Source organism: Pelobates fuscus, chromosome 4 (assembly GCF_036172605.1).
Source record: "Pelobates fuscus isolate aPelFus1 chromosome 4, aPelFus1.pri, whole genome shotgun sequence".
Classification (NCBI taxonomy): Eukaryota; Metazoa; Chordata; class Amphibia; order Anura; family Pelobatidae; genus Pelobates; species Pelobates fuscus.
The window spans coordinates 338,565,173-338,590,367 of record NC_086320.1 but is presented as its reverse complement, the minus strand read 5'-3'; the positions used below and the strand labels follow the sequence as shown (position 1 = coordinate 338,590,367).

Sequence of the window (25,195 nt, the reverse complement as noted above, 5' to 3'; positions counted from 1 at the left end):
TAGATAGAGAGAATGCAAATATGTGTTACATTTTCCAGCCAAGTGTATTCTGATTTGAACTCTTGCAAGAAAACACACACCCCTTTTTTATTTTCATACATAAACTCTTCCATTGTTCTTATTCATTACATGTCACCTCCGCACTTTCCCTTTTCATGTTCTATAATTGAACATTTTATGGTGGATACATTGTAAGCACTTTACCCTATTCGTATACTGAAGATCAGACCCAAACAAAGGATTGTAGATACACAGGTCAGCCTTTTCCAGGGCCATCATTTTACTCTTTATCTCCAGAGCGGTATAGCCCATGTGCAGGGAATGCTCAGACTGGGAAGATTCCGTGGTATACGCAGGGTTCGTGACATTGGTTTTAATCCTCTCTAAAGGCGAAGGCCTGAACAAAGCAGAGATGGCATGGGACTGGGTATGCTGTTCTTCTAACCACCTGTATAGAAACAAAATACCATGTGAGCAATTACCATGAAACTGTGATGCTGAACGTTAACACTTGCTGAGCATCATGGGAAAAGTAATCAACAAACAGCTTAGGTTAGTCTGTGATCAAGGTTATAAAGAAACCATTTACGAATTATCACACTAGCTTAAACCTGATCACCATTATTAACGGATTTAATTAAATATGAATCCCACCATAATCCTTAATGACTTTTGTTCTATCTAGATACATATTTTATTGCATACAGCTACTTTCTTGTACCTGTTTTTTTTCCCAATCCTGTGCCATATTAAATAAGGTTTAGTGGCCCTGCTCTACATCCTCAATTTTATTACAAAAGTTCATATATTCCACTTTCTCAACATATTCTTGCAGGAATACAGACATCCACAATCTATGATGGGGTTTACATGTTTAATTATGCCTTTGATGAAGTGCTAGACTGAAATGTGTCATGTTTATGCCATTATTCACAGTCCGGCATTCACAGTGCGCTGACAGACGGTTCCCTGTTAGTCATATGAGGGCCTATATCCAAGAAGGAATGTTTGGTGTGAACAAAGGTTGGTTTTATAATCCATGACCACTAGCACAATTGTCCATCTACAAAACACTGAATTTCTTTATGCATAGATGCAATGCTCTTCTATTTGTTGGATGTTTTATCCCATGCTAGTTGCATCCACGTATTGGTGTATATTTTCCAAATAATTTTATTATGCTAAGAGGAAAATCATGACAGAGGTGCTTTAGAGTTCAGTTGGCTAATTTGGCATTGGACAAAGTGATCCATCTCCACTGTGTATCCGACCATGTCCTCCTGTCATCTATCAATAGACCACCGCTCACATAATTTGCGGGGTGGCGGAGAATTATATATATATATATATATATATATATATATATATATATATATATATATATATAAAGTCAGATTGATATCAGGAATCAAACACATACAATACATTGCTTTCTGTAAAAAAAATAAAAATACAGCTTACTTATCTAGAGCAATTAACATCCGGGCTGTAATTGTGGAAAAATGAGTACTTGATTCACTGCAGACCCTCATGATATCTTGCAGACAGTAGAAAACCGGAGTCCCTGGGTTATAGGTGCTCTTCGCATTTTCTTGGAAAAACAGCAACAACAAAAAACAATAAATAACCATCAAATGTAACCATTACCCTTAATTTAACTGCTTGACACATCTTTTAAATACAAAGAAGTCAACATACTGTGTGCAGAGTGATGGCCATCCTTGGGCAACTTAGCCGCCTGCAGTGGTCTTCCTTTCCCATGATGCTTAGTAAGCCAAACAGGTTATGGAGCATCATGGGAAATGAAAAAATGAAGATAACATCTGGAGTGCAAAGGAGAACCAGCATTACCTATGGAACTCTGTGCAGACAAAAGGAAAAAAAAATGTACCTTTAACAGCCGTGGGGACCAGAAAAAGAGCAGCTTCCCGGCCAATCTTTTCTCCATCAAGTTGAAACTTTTTCATCAATACAACTCTTTTACCTACACATGCAAAGACACCAAGGGTGAAAAGGATATTACAATAATAATCATATAGCTTAACTGGTCAAGCATGCTTCTACATTCCACCCTACCCCTGGTTCAGAGGGCTGATCTTTACGGATTGCTGTAGAAATCCATTATATAGAATAAACATGTAAAAGAAGTCAGTAAAATTGATTTTCCATTAGCTGCTATCATCTCAAGACAGATATATAGCCTGCCTGTTTGCTTGGCTACTGGTGTTGTTTAGTACATAGCAGATATCTCTGTGATAAATTCAAGTATACTGTAGTTTTATCTATCACTGTGTATGCGTGACTGTAAGACATGCAAATGACCAGATTTGGTAATTAAGGCAATATTTATCAGGAATTGTCACTACATTATGTGTTATAGCTAATAATGTGTTGGTAGGCAAAGTCCATCGTTAATATTTTTCATACAACTTCTGAAGTAATCGATTGACTGAGACATGTCCTTACAGATAAGGCTTGCGTTTTAAATAGTTATCTACCTTAGTTGCAAGGTGTGTTCGTTATAACACAAATAGATAATTAATGGGAAAAGGATGCAGCGATCCACCAAAGAAATTAAATCCGCTGCGCGATCCAATAAATCACTTTCTTTATTGCTCAGACGAATCCATACTTTGACGTCAAGTGGAAAAACGGCTCTAAATATAGTACAGCCACAGCATGTGTTTTGCATTAAAATGTATGTTACGACGAAAATAAATCTACCCTCAAGATTGCCCACAAGTGGTATTGTACTTACCTTTAACACCTTGATTTGAAGGTGAAATAAGTTTGGTGGACTCTAAAACATAGTCCAGTATTTCCTGCGATGTGTCCTTTTCTCCCTGGAGTTTAGTCTCCAATAGATTCTTCCTCCGTTTTTTCTTTTGGCCTTCCACTGGTACCTCAATCATTAATATCTACAAATCAGGAAGAAAAAAAAAAACGTGGCAACCATTTTCTGGCGTTCAGTAGGACAAAAAAATGTGCTGTTGCTCAAAGCATTAATTTTAAAAGAAATATGTTCTAAAATACTTTCTTCTTGCTTGTTACCATAGTAGTTGAAGGATGTCACAGCTCCCCAGTCCTATTTCTGTCCCTCCCTCCTAACCCACAGTGTTTCTCCAGAGATGCAATTGTTTCATGCCATCAGAAAGCACAGCAAAGTTTTCTTGCAAGTTGTAGCTAAGCTAATATCTTCTATAATGAGAAAGCAGATAAACTACAACTCCCAGAAACCCTTGCTTTGTCTGGCTATGCAGTTATTAACCTATTTACCATTTCACACTTCTGTCTTATTGCTTCCCTGACACTAGGTGTGAGTGGTGTGACTGATAGAGGGTATGATAATACTGCATAATGTGCCCTGGACTGTGAGAAATTAAAAACAAATGGCATTTACAGCCAGGATCACAGCATTACAGTTTTTCCAAGTGTGGTTATTTTAGTCAAAAAAAATTTATTTCTGCTTTTTGGTCAGTGCTCCACAATACCTTGCTTAGAGACAAATCCACACAGTCTTATCTTGAGGGCGGTTCAAACACAAAGCTTTAAAAATGCTTTCAACAAAGTAGCACCAACTGACCACTGGCGGTTGATCCTGCACACCACCCTTTATTTTATAGTACTGGAGTGTTCTCTAAAAATCGAATGATAGAGTAGGCCATGTCCTTACTTCATATAGCTTTGCTCGATAATCTCGAGAGCTGAGGCTTCCAGCATTCTTTGGTCGAATAACAGCCACATAAACCTCTTCTCCATCAGTAGGGTTGCCCATGGCAAATGCACGCAAACGCTTCCTGGGAAAAAGCCCAAGGGCTCAGACAGCCTGGGGAAAAATGACCAAAGTTAATAATGTTTTACTGCAAACAAATTCACTCTTCTCAAAGTGTGATGGCAGTCAAATTCTACTAATAAACCCCCCCCCAAAAAAAGAACCTAAGATACACTTCTTTTTCCAACTAAAAATGCTATATTTTGATACATATTTATGGATTAAAACAAAAAGATTAGGAGGGAGATTCAGTAAGCCATTCTGTTTCTGTTGTAGACTACAAGTGATAAGTACCCTTAAAAAGAGCAGCATGAAAACCCATTGAGTAATAATAGCTAGTTTTTGCTTTACAAATATCAGAGTTCCAAGGTAAGTTCCCAGTTCTCTTTGATGAAGGAGATTGGTTAGAAAACTGTTCATCTACCCCAGCAATAACTGTGTATACTGGCTGGTTCCACCAATAACCTAATCAGAGCTGAGCGAGCCTTTCACACAGTGTCATGTGATGTGCAATGATAAATACTGCATCTTTCTTCACTTTAATAAAGGTCAATGTCTTGTTAAATAGACTAATTATGGTCATTTCAAGCAAAACAAAATCACCAGCAGGAGCTCAAGCCTCTCAGCGGTGTCCATCTGTGGTTGCTTTGCGAATGTTTTTCTAGAAGTTATTTTAAGCCTGTCTAGGCAGACACAAACGGAGATCCAAACACAGCCAAATAGGTTAAAAAGAGCTCAATCAATTATGATAATAATAAAAATATATATATATTTTTAAAATAAGTTATTTCAGACACCTAGAATCAAAGGAACAAGCACAACGTGAGAACTCTAGTCATATAAAACCATAAAACCAGCATGAAAATAATAACAACAACAACAAAGTATTTAACCAGGAAAGGCACATTCAGATTACTCTGGTTTTCAAGTACGTCCTGGGGATGTCACAGTAGCCCAACATCCAGGGGTTATCTTAGCACAAATATATTTTTTCATGGTGTTATTTTCTTTGCAAATAAAAGTAGTTTAAAAAGCACATCATTTAGCAATTAACACACACTGTATATAGTTTTAATAAAGCAGTTTTGATGTATAGATTGTGCCCCTTCAGCCTCACTGCTCAATTTTCTGCTATTTAAGAGGTTTTTTTTACTTTTGTTTTTGCCCGTGCAGTCCTAGCCACACCTCCCCTGCCTGTGACTCGAAGTCTGCATGGAAATAAATGGTTTAAATTGTCAATCTGAAGTTAACTTTTTTTTTTTTAATATATGCTCTGCAAATTGAACGTATTAAATACAGGAGGCTCATGCAGGGTCTAGCAAGCTATTAACATTGCAGGAGATAAGAAATTCTAAGCGAAACAGAATTTTCAATAAAGGAAGTGTAAACATTAGATCTCACTTTACAGGAAGTGTTAAGGATGCATAAACAAAGTGATTTAACTCCTAAATGGCAGAGAAGTGAGCAGTGAGACTACAGGGGCATGATGTATACACCAAAACTGCTTCTTTAAGCTAAAGTTTGTTTGGTGACTACAGTGTTCCTTTAACTCTTGTACTATCACCCTATCACTAGTTTTGGAATTTACCCATGTGGAAATAACCAGTTATTGGTATTTTTTTTACCAGACTATATGTTTAGATTGTAATTGAACATTTTGGTGTCATTATACAATATAACTTTCACATTAATAAAGACCAGCCCAACATATTTATATTGAACACATATTTATATAGAAACACACATTTGTGAATGCTAAACCATTACTCTATTGAATGATTTTTTTCGTAGTATAAGGACAGTGAGGATCACTTTCCCAATACAGCATAATCCAATAAGACTTGGCACAAAGCCAAGTTCACCGTTAAAAGGAGACACTGAATGACAGATCAAGGTAGTGGTTAAAATACAAGGCGTCTTTGGGCTGTATCCTTGCCTCTGCTGTCTTTGACAACAGGGCTCTCCTGAAGCCCAACTCGCAGATAATTCAGAAATGAGCAATTTCATTAGCTGTGCACCTTTATATTGAGCCTAGGACTGCCTCAGACATTAAAAGAATTGAATGCATTCTTTATTGGTTTCTGCATGTATATTTCATTGACATTCATTTTTGTATTAGTTTTATTGGCATCTGTTTTTATTATTTTGTAGTGTTTTAGCTAGGGATTTTTTGCAACCACATTACTTTCACCTACTCCACCTACTTTTGTGGGTTTAGTAGTAACACACTGGCCTATGTTCTACATACCATTTTAGGACTCTCTATAAAAGCATTTGTTATTATTATTTAATAGTTTTATCTTTTTGACTGGATCACTGGACTTCCCAATGGGACTTGTTTGTGTTTTTTTTCCACTTTTATTTTTGGCTCCAGTATTGTACTTATTGAGGTTTTATCGATTCATTCAAACTTTTTGATGTTTTTTCACTCTTATGTATATTTGCATCTTGTTTGTGTTTGATGTTTTGGATTATCCTATATATTTTTGTATTTTAAGAATTTCATTTTAGTAGTTTATTTTTCTGTAATTTTTTGAAATCTTCTTTTCCCTGGATATTAGCTCCTGGTTGTAATTTTTTTTTTTTTTTAGCAGTGATAATTTTGTATTAGTAAAACCTACTGTTTAGTTATCACTGTGTTAAAGGAACACTATAGTCACCTAAATAACTTTAGCTAAATAAAGCAGTTTTAGTGTATAGATCATTCCCCTGCAATTTCACTGCTCAATTCACTGTCATTTAGGAGTTAAATCACTTTGTTTCTGTTTATGCAGCCCTAGCCACACCTCCCCTGGCTATGATTGACAGAGCCTGCATGAAAAAAAAAACTGGTTTCACTTTCAAACAGATGTAATTTACCTTAAATAATTGTATCTCAATCTCTAAATTGAACTTTAATCACATACAGGAGGCTCTTGCAGGGTCTAGCAAGCTATTAACATAACAGGGGATAAGAAAATCTTAATTAAACAGAACTTGCAATAAAGAAAGCCTGAATAGGGCTCTCTTTACAGGAAGTGTTTATGGAAGGCTGTGCAAGTCACATGCAGTGAGGTGTGACTAGGGTTCAGAAACAAAGGGATTTAACTCCTAAATGGCAGAGGATTGAGCAGTGAGGCTGCAGGGGCATGTTCTATACACCAAAACTGCTTCATTAAGCTAAAGTTGTTCAGGTGACTATAGTGTCCCTTTAACGTTTGAAGGGGCTTACCATAAAGCAAGTATCTAAAGTAAAGAATGAAATCCCTCATGTTATTTAAATTAGACGTGCTCATTGTCATCTTTAAATCCAGCCTCCTGTTTAAAGGGACACTCCACTGCTTAAATAAAACAAAACACTGTTTAGTAGATATAATCCCAGTGAAAACATGTGTCCATTTAATTATGCATTTTTTTTTTTATTGGAGTTATATCTAAAAACAGCTAGCAAAAGCTGCAGATCTCATCTGCAGCCTTTGCAAGCTCTCCCCTTCAAACCCCACCCAGACTTTGTGTCCGTCTAATTACAGACTTCCCAATGCAGTTCAATGAGAAGTATTTGAAAGGCAGGCAATCAATGATTTTATAACAAGACATGGAGGCTCATATTGCATAACCCTTTCTTTACTGTCCACCAATAGCAGCAAAGAATACAAATATAATGAAAAAAATGAAGAACATACATTAACATAGGCCCCTCCCCGCTCAGGTCCCGGTATATTAGGCAGCACTTCCCTTCCATATCCCTCTTTCTTTGCTGCTCCGATCAAACATGTCACTTTGCCCTTAGAATTATTTATTTCAATACCGTTTTAAATTTATTCTCAGTATTATTAGTTGTTTACTCTATATATCCTTTAGCTATTGTTACTATATTCTTATTATTGTTATTAATTTTATTAGTATTTTATTAATATTATATTTTCATTATTCTATCCTGATTTACCTTATTGCTTCTTGCTTTAATTGTTTTTCCTCTCTGCATACTTGGTAGTTGCTATTGTGCCCAGGGTCCAAACCCCCTTTATTTTTCTCTTACTCTCCGTTTTACTTTCTTCATTGCTTTTCCCGCATCGGCGCCATTTTGCGCACGTTTTTTCTCAAGCTGTCTTTCATAATGCACACTATCCGCTCTCCGTTCGGCAGTTATTATTATTATTATTATTGCAATTTATATAGCGCCAACAGATTCCGTAGCGCTTTACAATATTATGAGAGGGGATTTAACTATAAATAGGACAATTACAAATAAACTTACAGGAACAATAGGTTGAAGAGGACCCTGCTTGATCGAGCTTACATTCTATAGGAGGTGGGGTGTAAAACACATTAGGACAGGAATTTGCAATCAAATAAGGTGGACTGCCCTTTAGGAGAGGGCAAGAGACAGGTATGTGAGGTATTGGTTAGTCTTGGAGGCCATAAGCTTTCCTAAAGAGATGGGTTTTAAGGCACTTCTTAAAAGATGCAAGACTAGGGGAGAGTCTGATGGCGGTAGGCAGGCTATTCCATAGGAAGGGAGCCGCCCGCGAGAAGTCCTGCAAGCGCGAGTTGGCCGTACGAGTGCGGACAACGGACAGGAGGTGGTCACGGGCAGAGCGGAGAGACCGAGAAGGGACATACCTATGGATCTGTGAGGAGATATAAGAGGGGCTAGAGTTGTTCAGCGCTTTATAGGTGTGAGTTAGTACCTTGAATTGACTCCTATAGCATACAGGAAGCCAATGTAAGGACTGGCAGAGGGGTGAGGTGTGAGAGAAACGACTAGAGAGGAAAATCAGTCTAGCAGCAGCGTTCATTACGGACTGTAGGGGTGCAGTACGGCTTTTGGGGAGACCAATCAGGAGAGGGTTACAGTAATCCATGCGGGAAATTACTAGAGCATGGACAAGCTCCTTGGTAGTATCTGGTGCAAGAAAGGGGCGGATGCGGGCTATGTTTTTAAGATGGAATCTACAGGATTTGGCAACATGCTGGATGTGAGGCTCAAAGGTGAGACCAGAGTCAAGTATGACGCCAAGACAGCGCGCTTGCAAGGATGGACTGATGTTGGTACCACAAACTTGAAGGGAGAGCGAAAGAGGAGGATCAGTATTAGGAGGAGGAAAGACAAGGAGCTCAGTTTTTGAGAGATTGAGTTTCAGAAAGCAGGAGGACATCCAGTCAGAGATGGAAGAAAGGCAAGCAGTGACACGTTGCAGGACGGCAGGGGAGAGGTCCGGGGAGGAGAGATATAGCTGGGTGTCATCAGCGTACAGGTGGTAGTGGAATCCAAAAGAGGTAATAAGTTTGCCAAGAGAGGCAGTATAAAGAGAAAATAGAAGGGGACCAAGGACGGAGCCTTGGGGGACTCCAACCGAGACAGGGCGAGGGCAGGAGGTATCATTAGAAAAGGAGACACTGAATGAGCGTTGGGAGAGATAAGAGGAAAACCACGAGAGGACAGAGTCACAGAGACCAAGCGATTGAAGAGTTTGAAGAAGGAGAGCATGATCAACGGTGTCAAAGGCCGCTGAGAGGTCAAGAAGAATTAGTATGGAGTAGTGGCCTTTGGATTTAGCTGCGATTAGGTCGTTAGTGACTTTGATAAGGGCAGTCTCTGTAGAGTGGAGAGGGCGGAAGCCAGATTGAAGGGGGTCAAGGAGAGAGTTGGAATTGAGGAAATGAGACACACGGGTAAAGACAAGTCTTTCCAGAAGCTTTGAGGAAAAAGGGAGCAGGGATATGGGACGGTAGTTAGAACGGGTGGATGGGTCAAGGGATGGTTTTTTTAGTATAGGTACTACAGTGGCATGTTTAAGGTCAGCAGGGACGATGCCAGAAGAGAGCGAGCAGTTGAAGATGTGTGTTAGAGAAGGCACGAGACAAGTGGAGAGAGATCTGATAAGGTGAGATGGGACAGGATCGAGCGGGCAAGTGGTGGGGCGAGAGGAGCAAAGAAGAGCAGCCACCTCTTGGTCAGTAGCTGGGGAGAATGTCTGAAGGGTAGGAAAGGCATGATCTATGTGTGATTGAGAAACAGAAAGGCAAGGAGGGGAGAATTCTTTCCTTAGCTGATCAATCTTGTCAGTGAAGTAACATGCAAAGTTATCAGAAGTAAGGTTAGTTTTGGGGGTGACCACAGCAGGGCGAAGAAGAGAATTAAAGGTGTCAAAGAGACGCCTGGGGTTGCGGGAACATGAACTAATGAGAGAGGAAAAATAGGACTCTTTGGCAAGGGCAAGGGCTGCACTGTATGAACACAATATGAATCTATAATGGAGAAAGTCTGATTGGGTACGAGACTTCCTCCAGGAGCGTTCAGCACAACGGGAGCATCTTTGCAGGTAGCGCGTTGATTTAGTATGCCATGGTTGGGGGCGGGTCCTCCTTGAGGTGCTTGTTTGGAGTGGCGCTGCAGTGTTCAAGGCAGATGTAAGAGTAGAGTTATATATGGAGATGGCCAGTGAAGGACAGGAGAGGGAAGGGATGGACAGCAGTTGTGAATCAATGTCAGCTGACAACTGTTGGAGATCAAGAGAATTAAGGTCCCTCCTGAGTTGAGGGGGGTGAGGCTGAGGTTGTTGGGTGAGGGGGGACGCAAGAGCAAATGATAAGAGGTGGTGATCAGAGAGTGGATATGGAGTGTTGCAGATATTAGTTACTGTACATGCATAAGTGAAGATTAGGTCAAGGGTATTGCCAGTTACATGGGTGGGAGAATTTGATTTGCCCACTGCGATAGCCTGAGGGAGGAAGTCATTGAAAGTAGTTTAGTGGCTGCAGAGGTCAAAGGTGGGTTTATAGGAATATTGAAGTCCCCGAGAATTAGGGATGGAATGTTAGAAGAGAGGAAATGGGGTAGCCAGGCAGCAAAGTGGTCAAGGAAGAGAAGAGGGGAACCAGGGGGACGGTAAATAACAGCAATGTTAGCAGAGAAGGATTTGAAAAGGCGAATTGAGTGTATTTCAAATGACTGGAAAGAGAGGGAAGGGGCGCAGTTAGGGCCATTCGGCTGTTTGCCGCGTTCGCCTGTTTCTTGCGAACGGCCCGTTCGTCAGTTTCGTATTTTGTCCTATACTCACCTTGTTTTCATCTAATTCACCTCTTTTAAACCGAACGTTCGGTTGTTTCTCTTTATTCACCTTACTTCATTTTTGGCCGCGAATCTCGCGAGATTCTCGGCGGCCATTTTCTAAACTTCCTGTCTTCTTCCCTATTCCCTGTCAGAGTGTGCACTGGTCTGGGCCCTGGTGAGATCGTTTTTTCTTTGCTTGTTAGTACTTTGGGTGACTAACCCAAATCTGTTCCTTGTCAGTTTTTCCTGAGATTTAGTATTGATTCCCTAACTATTCTCACTCTATCTAAAATGCCTAAACCCAGACTAAATTCTGGTTCACCTTCCTCTGGGGAGTCTGATGCCCCACTCAGCAGGGGAGAAGCCCCTGTCACCTCAGGTAATTCACCTGCTCGCTCCGACAGAACTACCCACTCAGATGGGACTCCGTTCTTAGCGCTTCAGCGCTCAGTGACAGACGCCATTATGGCAGCCATGGGGTCCATGTCCTCTACTCTCTCCCACACCATTTCCCAGGCCCTCCAGCCACGTCCTTTGGACGAGCGCTACTCGGGCTCCACGACGCCTCAGCCGCGTCCTCCTGTGGACCCACCGGGAGATTTACCCAGGAAAGCTACCCACAAATCTAGATGTCCCTCTGCCTCCAGAAACACCATGACTGGCGTACCTTCGGTCGCCCCTGAAAGCGTGTCACAACCACGCAAGAGAGCCTTTCCGCGCCAGGCAGAAGGGGCGCGGCTATGGAAATGTGCCAGAGCACAGGTAGAGAGCGCCTCCGACTCAGAAATCGGGTCAAGTGAGGAGGCTAGGATCGAGTCTGACAGCGACTCTGAAGCGGATGCCGCTAATACAGGTTTTGACCTCCTTCCCTCTGCCCAGGCAGAGACGTCCGGAGGCGAACCAGGGACTAGGCACTCCGCGGCTGCGGAGTCCGCCCTTGTGGATCCGTCGGGCGTTCCACTCTTCGACCCGGATGATTTACACCATCCGAGATCGGCAGAGTGGCTCCCGGCCGACCACGTTGCCACATATTTGGAGAAGTGGGTGCGTCACCCACTTAGCAAAGCGGCACGCAACAAATTGAGGGCAGAGTGTCCAAGGCCTGTTGTGCCTAACAAAGATTGCGACACTCCCGTGGTAGACCCCAAGATGACCCAATTCCTTACCAAGCTAGGCTGGAATCCCCGTAAGGGGCTCGAATCCGCCTTAAAATCCTGCCAGGATAAGCACCTGGACATATTTGGCCCATTGGCTAAACTATTTGATTTGGCGGAAGACGCCAGAGCGGAAAACCGCATGGTTGACCCTGAAGACCTCCGTGGCTGGGTCCAGAGAGCAATCGGTATTGCAGGGAATGTTAACACCTCATTATCAATTGAGAGACGTAAGGCCATCTTATTTGAGATAGAGCCCAAATTGGCTAACCTCGCCCTAACAGAAGCCGGTAGGGACGCCCAAGGCCTCCTCTTCGGCGATTCCTTTATAAAGGACCTGGGTCGATTTGTTGGGGCATTTACTGCCCTGGATAAGCACAATCCTCTATGAGGCGAGTTTTCCAGGGACGGGTCTCTACCAGGGCCGGCAGATCCAGGAGCCGTCTGTCCGGCCGGAACTATTTCCAGTCCCGTGGCACGGGACGAGGCTCCTTTCACCAACGTTTCCAATACCAGGAGGCTAACACCCGCCCCTCCTTCTTCCCATCTCGAGGACGCCCGTGGCGATCTAGAGGCTTCCGAGGACAATCTGGTTCGAGACGACCCTACGGTGAGTTACCTCAAGCCTCATGTTTTTTCTCATGTTTGTGTAGGGGGCAGACTCCAAAATTTTTTGCCAGCTTGGTCACAAATTACCTCAGACCCCTGGGTACTGACTACCATTCGAGGGTTTCACATAGAACCGATAGACAACTTTGTTCATATTCCCCCTCCTCGACCGATCTGCTTTTCACTCCAGGATCGCAGACGGATCGACATGGAGCTTTCCACCCTTCTTACCAAAGGGGCTATAGAAAAAGCACCTCCCGAACCCACAGGGGTCGTAAGCAATATTTTCCTGGTGGAAAAGAAAGGCGGACAGTTGAGGCCCGTCATAAATCTGCGCCCCCTCAATGCCAAAGTCCGATACCGCCATTTCAAAATGGAAGGTATTCACCTACTACGGGACCTTCTCCTTCACGGAGACTGGCTAGCAAAGCTAGACCTCAGGGATGCATACCTGACGGTGCCGATTGCCTTGGACTCCCGAGACCTCCTACGCTTCCAATGGCAACACGAGACTTGGCGGTTTACATGCCTACCCTTCGGCCCCTCCTCAGCACCGTGGTGCTTCACAAAGCTACTACGCCCTGTGATGGCATGGCTACGCAGCCGGGGAGTTCGTCTAATCGTATACTTAGACGACATACTCCTTATGGCTCAAGATCACTCCACTCTCCTTGCCCACCTACGGCTGGCCATAAACCTCCTCTCCCGCTTGGGCTTCGTTATCAATTGGGAAAAGTCATGCCTAACCCCCGCCACGCGGATGGAATTCCTAGGAATCCTCGTGGACTCAGGGGAGGCGACTGAGCCTGCCAAGGTCCAAGATACTCGCCATACGCAAGGAGTTACGCAGAGCACTGGTACGGCCCCAACTCACCCTGAGACAGCTGGCACGACTCATTGGCCTACTGGCCTCATCTATACAGGCAGTGTTCCCGGGCCCACTACACTACCGGGCACTGCAAAGACTGAAGATCGCACACCTGAGAGCCGGTGCATCCTACGCAGACCAGGTGTCACTGGACACCGAAACGAAAGACGAACTGCGTTGGTGGATTCTCAACCTGTCCGCATGGAACGGCAAGGCGATCTTCGGCCCGCAACCGGAATTCACAATCGACTCCGATGCAAGCCTCCACGGATGGGGAACCCATTGCGACGGGATTTCTACAGGAGGCCGTTGGTCGGCAGCCGAGTCACGGCTACACATCAACGCACTGGAACTTCTGGCAGGCTCCTTCGCCATCCGCAGCTTCGCGAGGGACAGAGCCCTAACTTGCATCCGTCTGCGCATGGACAACGTCTCAGCGGTGAGATATGTCAACCACCTGGGGGGTACACAGTCAGCAGTGCTGGCCGCCCTGGCGAAGGACTTTTGGGAATTCTGCCTGGAACGGAACCTGATGGTCCAAGCGGAGTATCTACCGGGTCTCCACAACGTCCAAGCGGACTGGGGGTCACGTTATCTTTCAGACTCCAGCGACTGGAAGTTGGACACTGAGGCGTTCTCCAGTTTATCGTCTCTCTGGGGTCCTTTTTCCATCGACCTCTTCGCTTCCCGACTCAACACCCAGCCATCTCGATTCTTCAGCTGGAGACCAGACCCGATGGCGGAGGCAGTAGACGCCTTCCTGCAAGACTGGAGCGGGGACCTCCTATATGCCTTTCCACCGTTTTCCATGATTCCACGTTCCCTCCTCCAGACCCGCAGACACCGGGCAGAATTAGTCATGGTGACCCCATTCTGGGAAACCCAGTCTTGGTTCCCCCAAATTCTCGAGATGACGATGGACTACCCACGGCTACTACCGTCACACCACAATCTACTGCTAGACCCGATGGGACGGTGTCACCCGCTCCGATTGGACGGCTCCCTCCCACTCCTGGCATGGCGGATCTCCGGGGACCCTGGGAAATCCAAGGAGTTTCGGACATGACTAGACGCCTGTTGGCGGAGGCATGGGCCCCAGGAACTAGACGAGCTTATGGGTCAGCTTGGTGAGCTTGGACTAGCTGGTGCATGGCTAGGGACGCGGATCCCGTTTCGGCCCCTGTAACCATGGTCCTGCAATTTTTGACGTCCCTCTTCGAGGCGGGGAAGGCTTACAGGACTATCAACCTTTACAGGTCAGCCATCTCTGCAATTCATCATGGTTTTGATGGATGCCCAGCGGGTCAACATCACTTAGTGTGCCGGCTCCTCCGGGGCTCGCGATTCTCCCGATCACCCAGGCCTCGCTACTCCACGACATGGGATGTGTCCGTTGTACTATCCTTTATCTCGTCGTGGCCCGCTAACTCAGCGCTCTCCCTGAAGCAACTTTCTGCCAAATTGGTTTGCCTGCTCTGCCTCGTATCTTGCAAGAGGGTCTCGGACGTTAGAGCCCTGGACTTCGATGCCAAGTCATACACCCCGGATGGGGTCACGTTCAACATCAGTCGCCGGACAAAAACCTCTATCAAGTCGGTGTCCTTTCCAGCTTTTCCTGCCTCTCCAGCATTTCCTGCCTCTCCAGCATTATGCCCCGTGGCTTGCCTTCGCGAATACGAAGATCGTACCAAACTTCATAGTTCACATGTATCCCCACAGCTGTTCCTGTCCTTTCGACCACCCTTCCGACCGGTCTCTAGCACCACCTTGTCACGCTGGGTGCGATGGTTATTGGATCATTTCTTTATGTTTTCACAGCCTGATCCAATAAGATGGCATGTTGTTATCCAACTTGAAAGGACTCTTCCCGCTGAAAATCTCTGGTCCTACAGCTCATCTGGTCCTGCTTCCCTGTTGTGAGACTCCCTAATGTGGACTATTGGACTCTGTTCTTGTGCTTGTTCGGACATTGTTACAAGGTCGCATCTTCAGAAAGAGGGATATGGAAGGGAAGTGCTGCCTAATATACCGGGACCTGAGCGGGGAGGGGCCTATGTTAATGTATGTTCTTCATTTTTTCATTATGTTTGTATTCTTTGCTGCTATTGGTGGACAGTAAAGAAAGGGTTATGCAATACTCGCCTCCGTGTCTTTAATAAAATCATGACTTTTCGTCATGTACTAGCAAAATCATGCAATTATCAGGGGCCTGAATATGAATTTGCTTTGCCCCATTCATCATCCCTAAGTAAAGTGACGAATGGAAAGGGGATCCCAAACTGGTAACCTGCCTAGGACCCTGTGATATCTTAATGGTTCTCTGCTGTCAGGGACAGTTTATGCATGAATACATACTATGCATGCACAGTTTATGCATGAATACTAATATTTTATACACTAGGGAAAGAAACTACAATTGTAAAACAGCTGTACCTTTCACAGTGTTTTTTTAATTGTATATATTATAAAATATTGTGTATGTGTATATGTGTGTGTTAATCTGTCTGTATGTATCTAAATGTGTCAAATATCCAAATAGAATAGCTTGCTGCCTGGAAAAAGAAGGGTTAATGGGCAAAAGTGTGTAACCAGCAAATATACTTTTCACTTGTTGCTTGTTAGCACTCAAGGCTAAAAGATGCTACTGCTCCCCCTCCCTGCAAGATAAGCGCTAACAAAAGGGTATGTGTATAATACTGTGAGAATTGTAGAAAGGGTTTGGTAACTAAACATTTGTGGCGGTCTTTCAACAAGTAGCTTGTATTTCACCGGAAAGGTCCCCTTTCCTACCTAGTGATTAGCTCTGAGAGTTATTATAGCTCATCCCCAATCATTAGCCGAGGCTTAATGTCAGGGTGAAATCAGAATGCCTTTATTGCCTGAATGTCACTTCCTTTATACGCGGGACCCCGGTAAAACAATGGGTCTTACGACATACCTGGTACCTAGGTGTCTGTGCTGGACCAAATAATTTTATTAGCGGACACTTCTGAGCTGAATAACATTTCAACATAAAAATATAAGTTCCTGTGCCCGTATGCTCAAAATCAGTGCCACCCCCGGATACCTCTCTCCTGAGCGCCCAGGTCGTCAGATTGGAGGTGTCTAGCTAGCATAGTACTGATGTTATGTTTTGACCTGGCTGTGAGCATCCTCTGATCCAGCGCAGAGTTCCAATATGCTAAATGGGAAGTCCTGGTCACCTACAATGATGGCACCTCCTGTCCATACATGGAGCCCCCCCCCCCCCCCCAAAGACCTTTTTATTGTTGCCTCACCACTCCCTCTATCACCACTCTAAATAGTGCCTTGTTTGGTGACTCTGGGACTGGTTAATTGGAAATGGGTTTTTTTCAGACAGTATTGGCTATTATGCTAACAAACAATAAATTCTGTATGTGTATAGGATTGTGTATTTCTTTGTAGGTTAATATCTGTGTCATTGTCTTTTTACATATACAGTTGTGTCTGTCTGCTAGTGTGTGTGTCTATAAATGTGTTCTTCATATGCATGTCTGTTTGTGTCAATCTCTTTGCAAGTGTTTGTTTCTGTATGTGTTTTCTGCGTGTAAGTATGTGTTAGTGTGTGAGGTTCATGTGTGGTTAGTTATGTATGTGAGGCTTTTCAATTGTGTTTGTGAGGACAAAGATGCATAGCACTGCGGTCTGGCCTGGCTGAGCCTTGGCTCCCTTAATATGTTTGATCCAGATACTGGATAGATTTATGACAATTTACTCCAGCTCTGGTGTGGCGAGTTGCAGCAAAACCTGATGGCTGATCACTTACACAATTTAAAACGGGAACCAACGAATAAAAATACTGAAACTGGGACACATTGCATTGGAGTAGAAGTTTCTATTTCCCCTTATCTCTCTATGCTGCCTGCCAGACCGGCAGAGCTTTTAACAACGATTGACAGGAATAGTGCTCAATGCCAGAATAGAGACCAATAACGCAGTGGGCATTTCTACATTTAATTTTATCAGATATCAAAAAGACATTTGTTTAAAAACTGGAAATAATTAAACAGAACACTAAAAATTCCTCTAAAATGATAATCCCCATTTTACAATAGATTATCAGACCGGGCCCACAGTACAAAGCTCAAATCTAAAACAAATACCTAAATAAGAAGCATAGAGAGAAATAAAAACTGAGCTCATATCGTGTATTCCAAACCACGGCAACAAGTCAAGTAAGTTCTGCAGTCACCCTGCTGGATTCTAACCTCACATGTTCATTAAAACAGACGCATTCTTCTGACAACTTCCAGACTGTGCTGATTTGAGGACACAGTTTAACAGCAGGGGAGGAATGCAGGTTTCTCTGCTTCACTGCATTGCATAATGTGGAATAAGATCCATTTTGTACTGATAGTCGAAGAACAAATCATTGCATCTGTTGTTCCTGGGGTAAAACAAGGACGTGTTGGCAAGAATCGGTCAAGTGAGCACAAGCAATAAAAATAACAAATTATGATATAATAATAGGGAGTCTCTGGGCAATGCAATAAAAATATGCAAAAAGTAAAATAAAAAAAAGATACACTTGAAATTCCTGTATTTGCTGTACAACAACAATCTGTCCAACTTCTGTAATGATATCTCACCAAACCCTGAAGTGACTCAACCAATCAGGCTAACTTAACTTTTTCCATAAAAAATAAAAAGTGCTTTACACTCAGGCACATTATGGGTTTTTGGAAACTGTTCAATATTCAGATTTCTACTACCACGATATTATGTAAAGCTGTATTACTGAAGCAAAAGGGAGAGGCACTACAACCACTTTAACTGACTTAAGTAGTTATGGTGCTTGGAGTCAGTGGGCACCAGGTCCTGCATCACCACTAATCGATTTACTAATCATTTAGCAGAAATGCTTGCGTGTGCAGCCCGACACCCAGGATTATATGCCTTGCTTCATACAATACATAAGAGGTAGTGTGCAGTGACCAGCCAGAGCAGTCGAATTGGAAAAATTCTCCAAGTCAGATATGTTTTCAATTTGGCTATTTTAGCCTAATAGTTTAAATTAACTTTTGACTTCTCAGTGATACATTCAGTGATTCATTTAGTGACTAACCCTATAAGTGTAATTTGCATAGAGCCTGAAGAGACTATTAGTACTTTGCAATTACATAGATACTGTGCTAAGTAATATTTGGTGGGTTTTTATTATTGATTTACCTGGGGGACCAAGGCACCCCATTTATAAATTGTCTTGGTGGTGGCAGCGTTAAACATCATAATATAACTATTACTATTTTAAGTGTGGGTGGTGTTAAAGGAACACTATAGTCACCTAAATTACTTTAGCTAAATAAAGCAGTTTTAGTGTAAAGATCGTTCCCCTGCAATTTCACTGCTCAATTCACTGTCATTTAGGAGTTAAATCACTTTGTTTCTGTTTATGCAGCTCTAGCCACACCTCCCCTGGCTATGATTGACAGAGCCTGCATGAAAAAAAAAACTGGTTTCACTTTCAAACAGATGTAATTTACCTTAAATAATTGTATCTCAATCTCTAAATTGAACTTTAATCACATACAGGAGGCTCGTGCAGGGTCTAGCAAGCTATTAACATAGCAGGGGATAAGAAAATCTTAATTAAACAGAACTTGCAATAAAGAAAGCCTTAATAGGGCTCTCTTTACAGTAAGTGTTTATGGAAGGCTGTGCAAGTCACATGCAGGGAGGTGTGACTAGGGTTCATAAACAAAGGGATTTAACTCCTAAATGGCAGAGGATTGAGCAGTGAGGCTGCAGGGGCATGCTCTATACACCAAAACTGCATCATTCAGCTAACGTTGTTCAGGTGACTATAGTGTCCCTTTAAGTGGGATTTTCTAATTATTTCCGGTCTAGTGCAGACAAATAGTGAACTTTAACCCCTTCGCCACCACAACTACGTCAGGCACACCAACTATAAACTACTACTGTGCTGATTGACCTTAAACCTGCAGATGTTGGTGAACTAAATTTTTCCAGGATGCTGGGAAACAGTTAAAATTTTGCTGGGACAATTTTCCCTGTTACTGTTTTATGATCCTGCAATACAGCCCGACGTGTGCCCTTTAGTGCCTTGGATATCCAAGCTCCTGGCTATGTGGTTAGATGTTTACTTTGTATACGCATAACATTATTTTCACTTTGTGAATGTTAGAGATAAAAACAAGTAAAAATTAAGCCTCTCACCCGTTTTACTTTGTAGGCTTCACATGCTGAAGATTCTTGTTTCTCCCCCTCGCTTCTGAACGAAACTTTACCGACAGCACGGCGTTTTTAGCTGAAAGAAATGAGTTCGATGAATATTTCCTGTTACAGGAAAGAGAAGCCAGCCACTCCTGTGAGCGGAGCAGACAGTCGATCTTCAGACAGCTTGAGATAATGCAAACCAGAAGACGAAAAAGTAACAGTACTGGATGGAAGCCTGGTGTTACTGCACACATGCAACAAATCCCCCAACACTGGCGCATACGTCATGGTGATCCCTTCTCCAGAACACACACACCTCCTTGTGCAAAACTCCAAACCACAAGCAAATCGCAGGAAACCCGACTCTTTCCTTTCATAACAACAAAACGGTGATACACCTGGCAGAGTTTATTCATAAAACAAAGATTAGCTATTTTACCCCACGTTACCCTCCAGCCACCAGTTGTTTAATCCAGTCTGTAAGTCAGGAAGGCTATCTATCTGCGGAGTTAATTAGTGAACGTTACATCATGTACATGTAAGAGAAACAGAGTCCTTAATAAAAATGCACATCTTAATGCTGTGGAGGTGGACATATATTAAGTAAAGAAGAAATAAATAAACCACTTCTCTCACCTTCTCTTACACAACACAGCCCCTATATATACACACACACACTCTACATCCCCTATACACACACACACTCACACACGCTACATCCCCTACACACACACACACACACACACACACGCTACATCCCCTACACACACACACACACACACACACACTCTACATCCCCTATACACACACACACACACACACACACTACATCCCCTATACACACACACACACACACACACTACATCCCCTATACACACACACACACTCTACATCCCCTATACACACACACACACACACACACACACTCTACATCCCCTACACACACACACACGCTACATCCCCTACACACACACTCTACATCCCCTATACACACACACACACACACACACTCTACATCCCCTATACACACACACTCTACATCCCCTATACACACACACACTCTACATCCCCTATACACACACACACACACACACACACTCTACATCCCCTATACACACACACACACACTCTACATCCCCTATACACACACACACACACTCTACATCCCCTATACACACACACACACTCTACATCCCCTATACACACACACACACACTCTACATCCCCTATACACACACACACACTCTACATCCCCTATACACACACACACACACTCTACATCCCCTATACACACACACACACTCTACATCCCCTATACACACACACACACTCTACATCCCCTATACACACACACACTCTACATCCCCTATACACACACACTCTACATCCCCTATACCAGGGGTAGGCAACCTTCGGCTCTACAGATGTTTTGGACTACATCTCCCATAATGCTTTTACAGCCATATTGCTGGCAAAGCATCAAGGGAGATGTAGTCCACAACATCTGTAGAGCCGAAGGTTGCCTACCCCTGCCCTATACACACACACACTCTACATCCCCTATACACACACACTCTACATCCCCTATACACACACACACACTCTACATCCCCTATACACACACACTCTACATCCCCTATACACACACACTCTACATCCCCTATACACACATACACTCTACATCCCCTATACACACATACACTCTACATCCCCTATACACACATACACTCTACATCCCCTATACACACACACACTCTACATCCCCTATACACACACACACTCTACATCCCCTATACACACACACACTCTACATCCCCTATACACACACACACACACACACACTCTACATCCCCTATACACACACACACACTCTACATCCCCTATACACACACACACACTCTACATCCCCTATACACACACACACACACTCTACATCCCCTATACACACACACACACACTCTACATCCCCTATACACACACACACACACACTCTACATCCCCTATACACACACACACACTCTACATCCCCTATACACACACACACTCTACATCCCCTATACACACACACACTCTACATCCCCTATACACACACACACACACACTCTACATCCCCTATACACACACACTCTACATCCCCTATACACACACACACTCTACATCCCCTATACACACACACACTCTACATCCCTTGATTTTCTTTACACATACACTACAATCCCTAAACACAACCATTACATCCCTAACTGCCTGTGAGAGGGTGGTGGAATGGGTGGAGGGCCCTTTAGGCAGACTCAGGGCCAATCCGATGGGCAGCCTTTAAGGCAGGGAGGGTGCGACACCAGGGGCCCAGGCCTTTAGCGGTGTAAAAGGTCCCAAAATTTGTACCGATTAAAAAGGAATATTAGAGAGTGAAAGAGGGTAGAGGAAAAAACAAAAAAAAACAGCCCATACGTTTTTGTTTTTTCTTAAGTAATTTTTGGTACATGATATTAAATTTTGGTAAATTATATTCGAAATCTCCACCAATCTTTGGCGAACACATACCAATACAATGTCTATTGAGAAGATAAACACTTCTCGATGAATCCAAAACTATATACCGTAAAAGTAACCACATTATTAGTGCTTAGGCTAGGCAGGCTTTCAGAACTGCAGTAAATGACAGCACTACATCATGCAGACATATATAGACAAACGTTGAATGGAATTAACAGCAACAATTAGTTCAGCGTGGCGCGTTTCATTTTCTGCTTGACTATCTGTGATTTTCAGTCTGCCAAGATCACTAAAAGCTCCCCAGACCCTCATCTGCTGTAAAGCGAGCCTGTAAAATATAAGCTCAAAGGGAGATAATGAAATTGACAATTTATGGTTCAGTTTTACTCAGTGTCTATGAGCAACTGAGATTATGGCATCATTTTAATGACTTAAAAATAAAAAAAAAAGGAAGAAATAAAAATAGTGTGCTAAATAAAACTTGTTCCGTAGGACAGCAAGTCATATAACAAAAGCTGGGGAGTTGCCTGTAAAACCAAAAATGCTGTTGTGTTATTTAAGTTCTAACCAATGAGGTGAGTGGGCAGAAATAACAAATCACCTACATTCTTAGGCACTGAGCTGAGATCACATACGTTTTTCTTCAACAGTTGTTCAATAATCTTAAAATGATAATGTGAGCCAATTAAAAGAAAATAAGACTAATAAAGAAACATGTTTACTGTACATCAAGCATGTCAAACTCGCGGCCCACAATGGACCTCCTTGTGGCCCGGCGAGCCGCGAGTACATGCCATTGCCTAGTGTAAAAGCAGAGTAGGCACCTGCTCGCCCCACGTTGCAGGTGCCTACTCTGATATCATTTACGAGACCGGCGTGAGGAAGCAGGACACCGGTGGCAGTGAGGGAGCTCAGTGTTCCTGCTCCTCATTGCTCCCTCACGCCGCCTGTAGTGATGCCGGGTTCTGCAATATGACGTCATACTCCGGCACCCGGCATCACTAAACTGCTAGACTTTGAGTTTGACATGCTTGGTGTACATGAACACCTCTGGTGAACATTTTAAAAATACCGTACACACACAGACTAACAGTGTTATTTACTAAAGTGAGATATCAAAGTGAATTTAAAATGTAAAGGGACACTATAGTCACCAGAACAACTACAGCTTATTGTATTTGATCTGATGAATAGAATCATTCCCTTCAGGCTTTTTGCTGTAAACACTGTCTTTTCATAGAAAAGGCAGTGTTTACATTACATCCTAAGGACACATCCAGTGGCCACTCCTCAGATTGCAACAAGAGGTGATTCTAGGGGCAGTGATGCACAGCATGGAGACACAGAAAGTTCCTCATAGAGATGCATTGATTGGCCAGGGGTCTGTCTTGCTCCACCCCAAGCCAGCCTTCTTGGCTGAGACCATTAGAATTGACAATCTCAGCCAATCCAATACATTCCTATGGGAAAGCATTGTGATTGGCTGTGATCTTCACTTCTGATGATGTCAGCCAAGGAGGAAGAACAGGGGCAAAGTCAACACAAGCAGACTGGAATAAAGGTAAGATTTTACTATATTTAGTGGGACAATGGGGGTGGGGGGCAAACAAACAGGCAACAAACCCGTTTTCCTGGCACTGTAGATTCCTGGGGTGCCACCCCACCCCACTGAAGGGGTTAAAACCCCTTCAGTCACTTACTTGAATCCAGCACCGATATCCCTCGTCGCTGGGCCAGGCACTTCCCCTGCCAACGTCGGCCGGCGGGGGAGACCTAATGCGCATGCGCGGCAGCGCGCACGCATTAGGACACCCATAGGAAAGCATTATTCAATGCTTTCCTATGGAATTCCGGTGATGCTGGAGGTCCAGGACGTCCAGCATCGTTTAGAAGACCAAAAGTCGGCTGAGAACCCGGAAGTCCCTCTAGTGGCTGTCTGGTAGACAGCCACTAGAGGAGGAGTTAAGTGTGCAAGGTAATTATTGCAAATTACACATGCAGGGTTAAGGGTGATGGGAGTTAGCACCCAGACGACTTCAATGGGTCTAGGTGCCTACAATTCGCTATATTGTTCCTTTAAGGCTAGAGTAGAAGTACTAACATTCCCTTTGATTTCTCACTTTTGGGAATAACCCTGTAAGAAGCCTGGAATTTAACCAAGAGGATTGTTTCCTTCTTTTCAAGTGTTCCGATCTCAAAACTTACAGTAATTTAATATTTAAGAGGAACATTCCACATCCCAATTTAAAAAAAATATATATATATATATCAGATGAAGTGTGTTAGGGGTCTGGAGTATCCCTTTAAACAACTCCTGTGACAGGTAAATCAAGCAACCTTCTTGCCTGTGTCACAAATGAATAAATAGGGAAAACTTTATCACTAGCCAAAGGCTGATAGACAACTGCTCAGATGTCCAAATTTCGCCCATTTGTAGACCTTAGAAACATCACTAACCAAATCAGACAAACTGGTTCTCAGTAACTATGCCAGCATTCCCAACACACAAGCTGTGCTAGCCACCAAGATACATCTGCTCTTTTTTTGTTGTTGCAAATAACAGTTTAGGCTTTTGCAAGTGATATGTTTAGATGTGAATTACCTGAAATGGATAGTGTTAAAACAGGGTTTTGCATTTCTAAGAGGACTTTTAGGGTAATATATGGTTTCTACAGGGCTATGGGAAAGTGCTGAAAATCCTGCAGTGATGTCATTGGTGAGTAAAATACAAAACGGGGTTTCACCAAGTATCTCCAGCAAAAACATCAGATAAGCACACCAAGTTATAGTGGTTTGGTGGGGTAAAGTGGTTGTATGGGTAGATTTCATAATCGCAAGGAGAGAGTTACATTCACCACTCCTAGAATTTATGGTGTGAAACATGAGAGGGCAGACAACCTCCAAGATAGACCACAAAACCTAGCTTGACAACAGGAGCAAATAAAATTAACATATATAACAAAATGAAATGGAAAATGATACCAAACAAACGTAGCGCGCTTGAACTGAATCGGATCCTTCGAATATTCTACAAAATAACAACATTAAAAAAAAACATAGTG

At 43.1% G+C, this 25,195-nt stretch overlaps 1 protein-coding gene across 1 annotated transcript in view; it reads right to left on the bottom strand.

Moving 5' to 3' along the window:
* KRIT1 (KRIT1 ankyrin repeat containing) overlaps positions 1-25,195 on the bottom strand; it is a 49,094-nt gene that overhangs the window by 20,472 nt on the left and 3,427 nt on the right. Inside the window, exons 2-7 of the mRNA XM_063452447.1 lie at positions 19,638-19,728; positions 3,674-3,826; positions 2,759-2,918; positions 1,892-1,984; positions 1,462-1,591; positions 205-448 (exon numbers count right to left, since the gene is read on the bottom strand). Of these exons, the coding sequence (XP_063308517.1) occupies positions 205-448; positions 1,462-1,591; positions 1,892-1,984; positions 2,759-2,918; positions 3,674-3,775 (729 nt within the window). The 5' untranslated portion in view covers positions 3,776-3,826; positions 19,638-19,728. The remainder of the gene's footprint in view (positions 1-204; positions 449-1,461; positions 1,592-1,891; positions 1,985-2,758; positions 2,919-3,673; positions 3,827-19,637; positions 19,729-25,195) is intronic.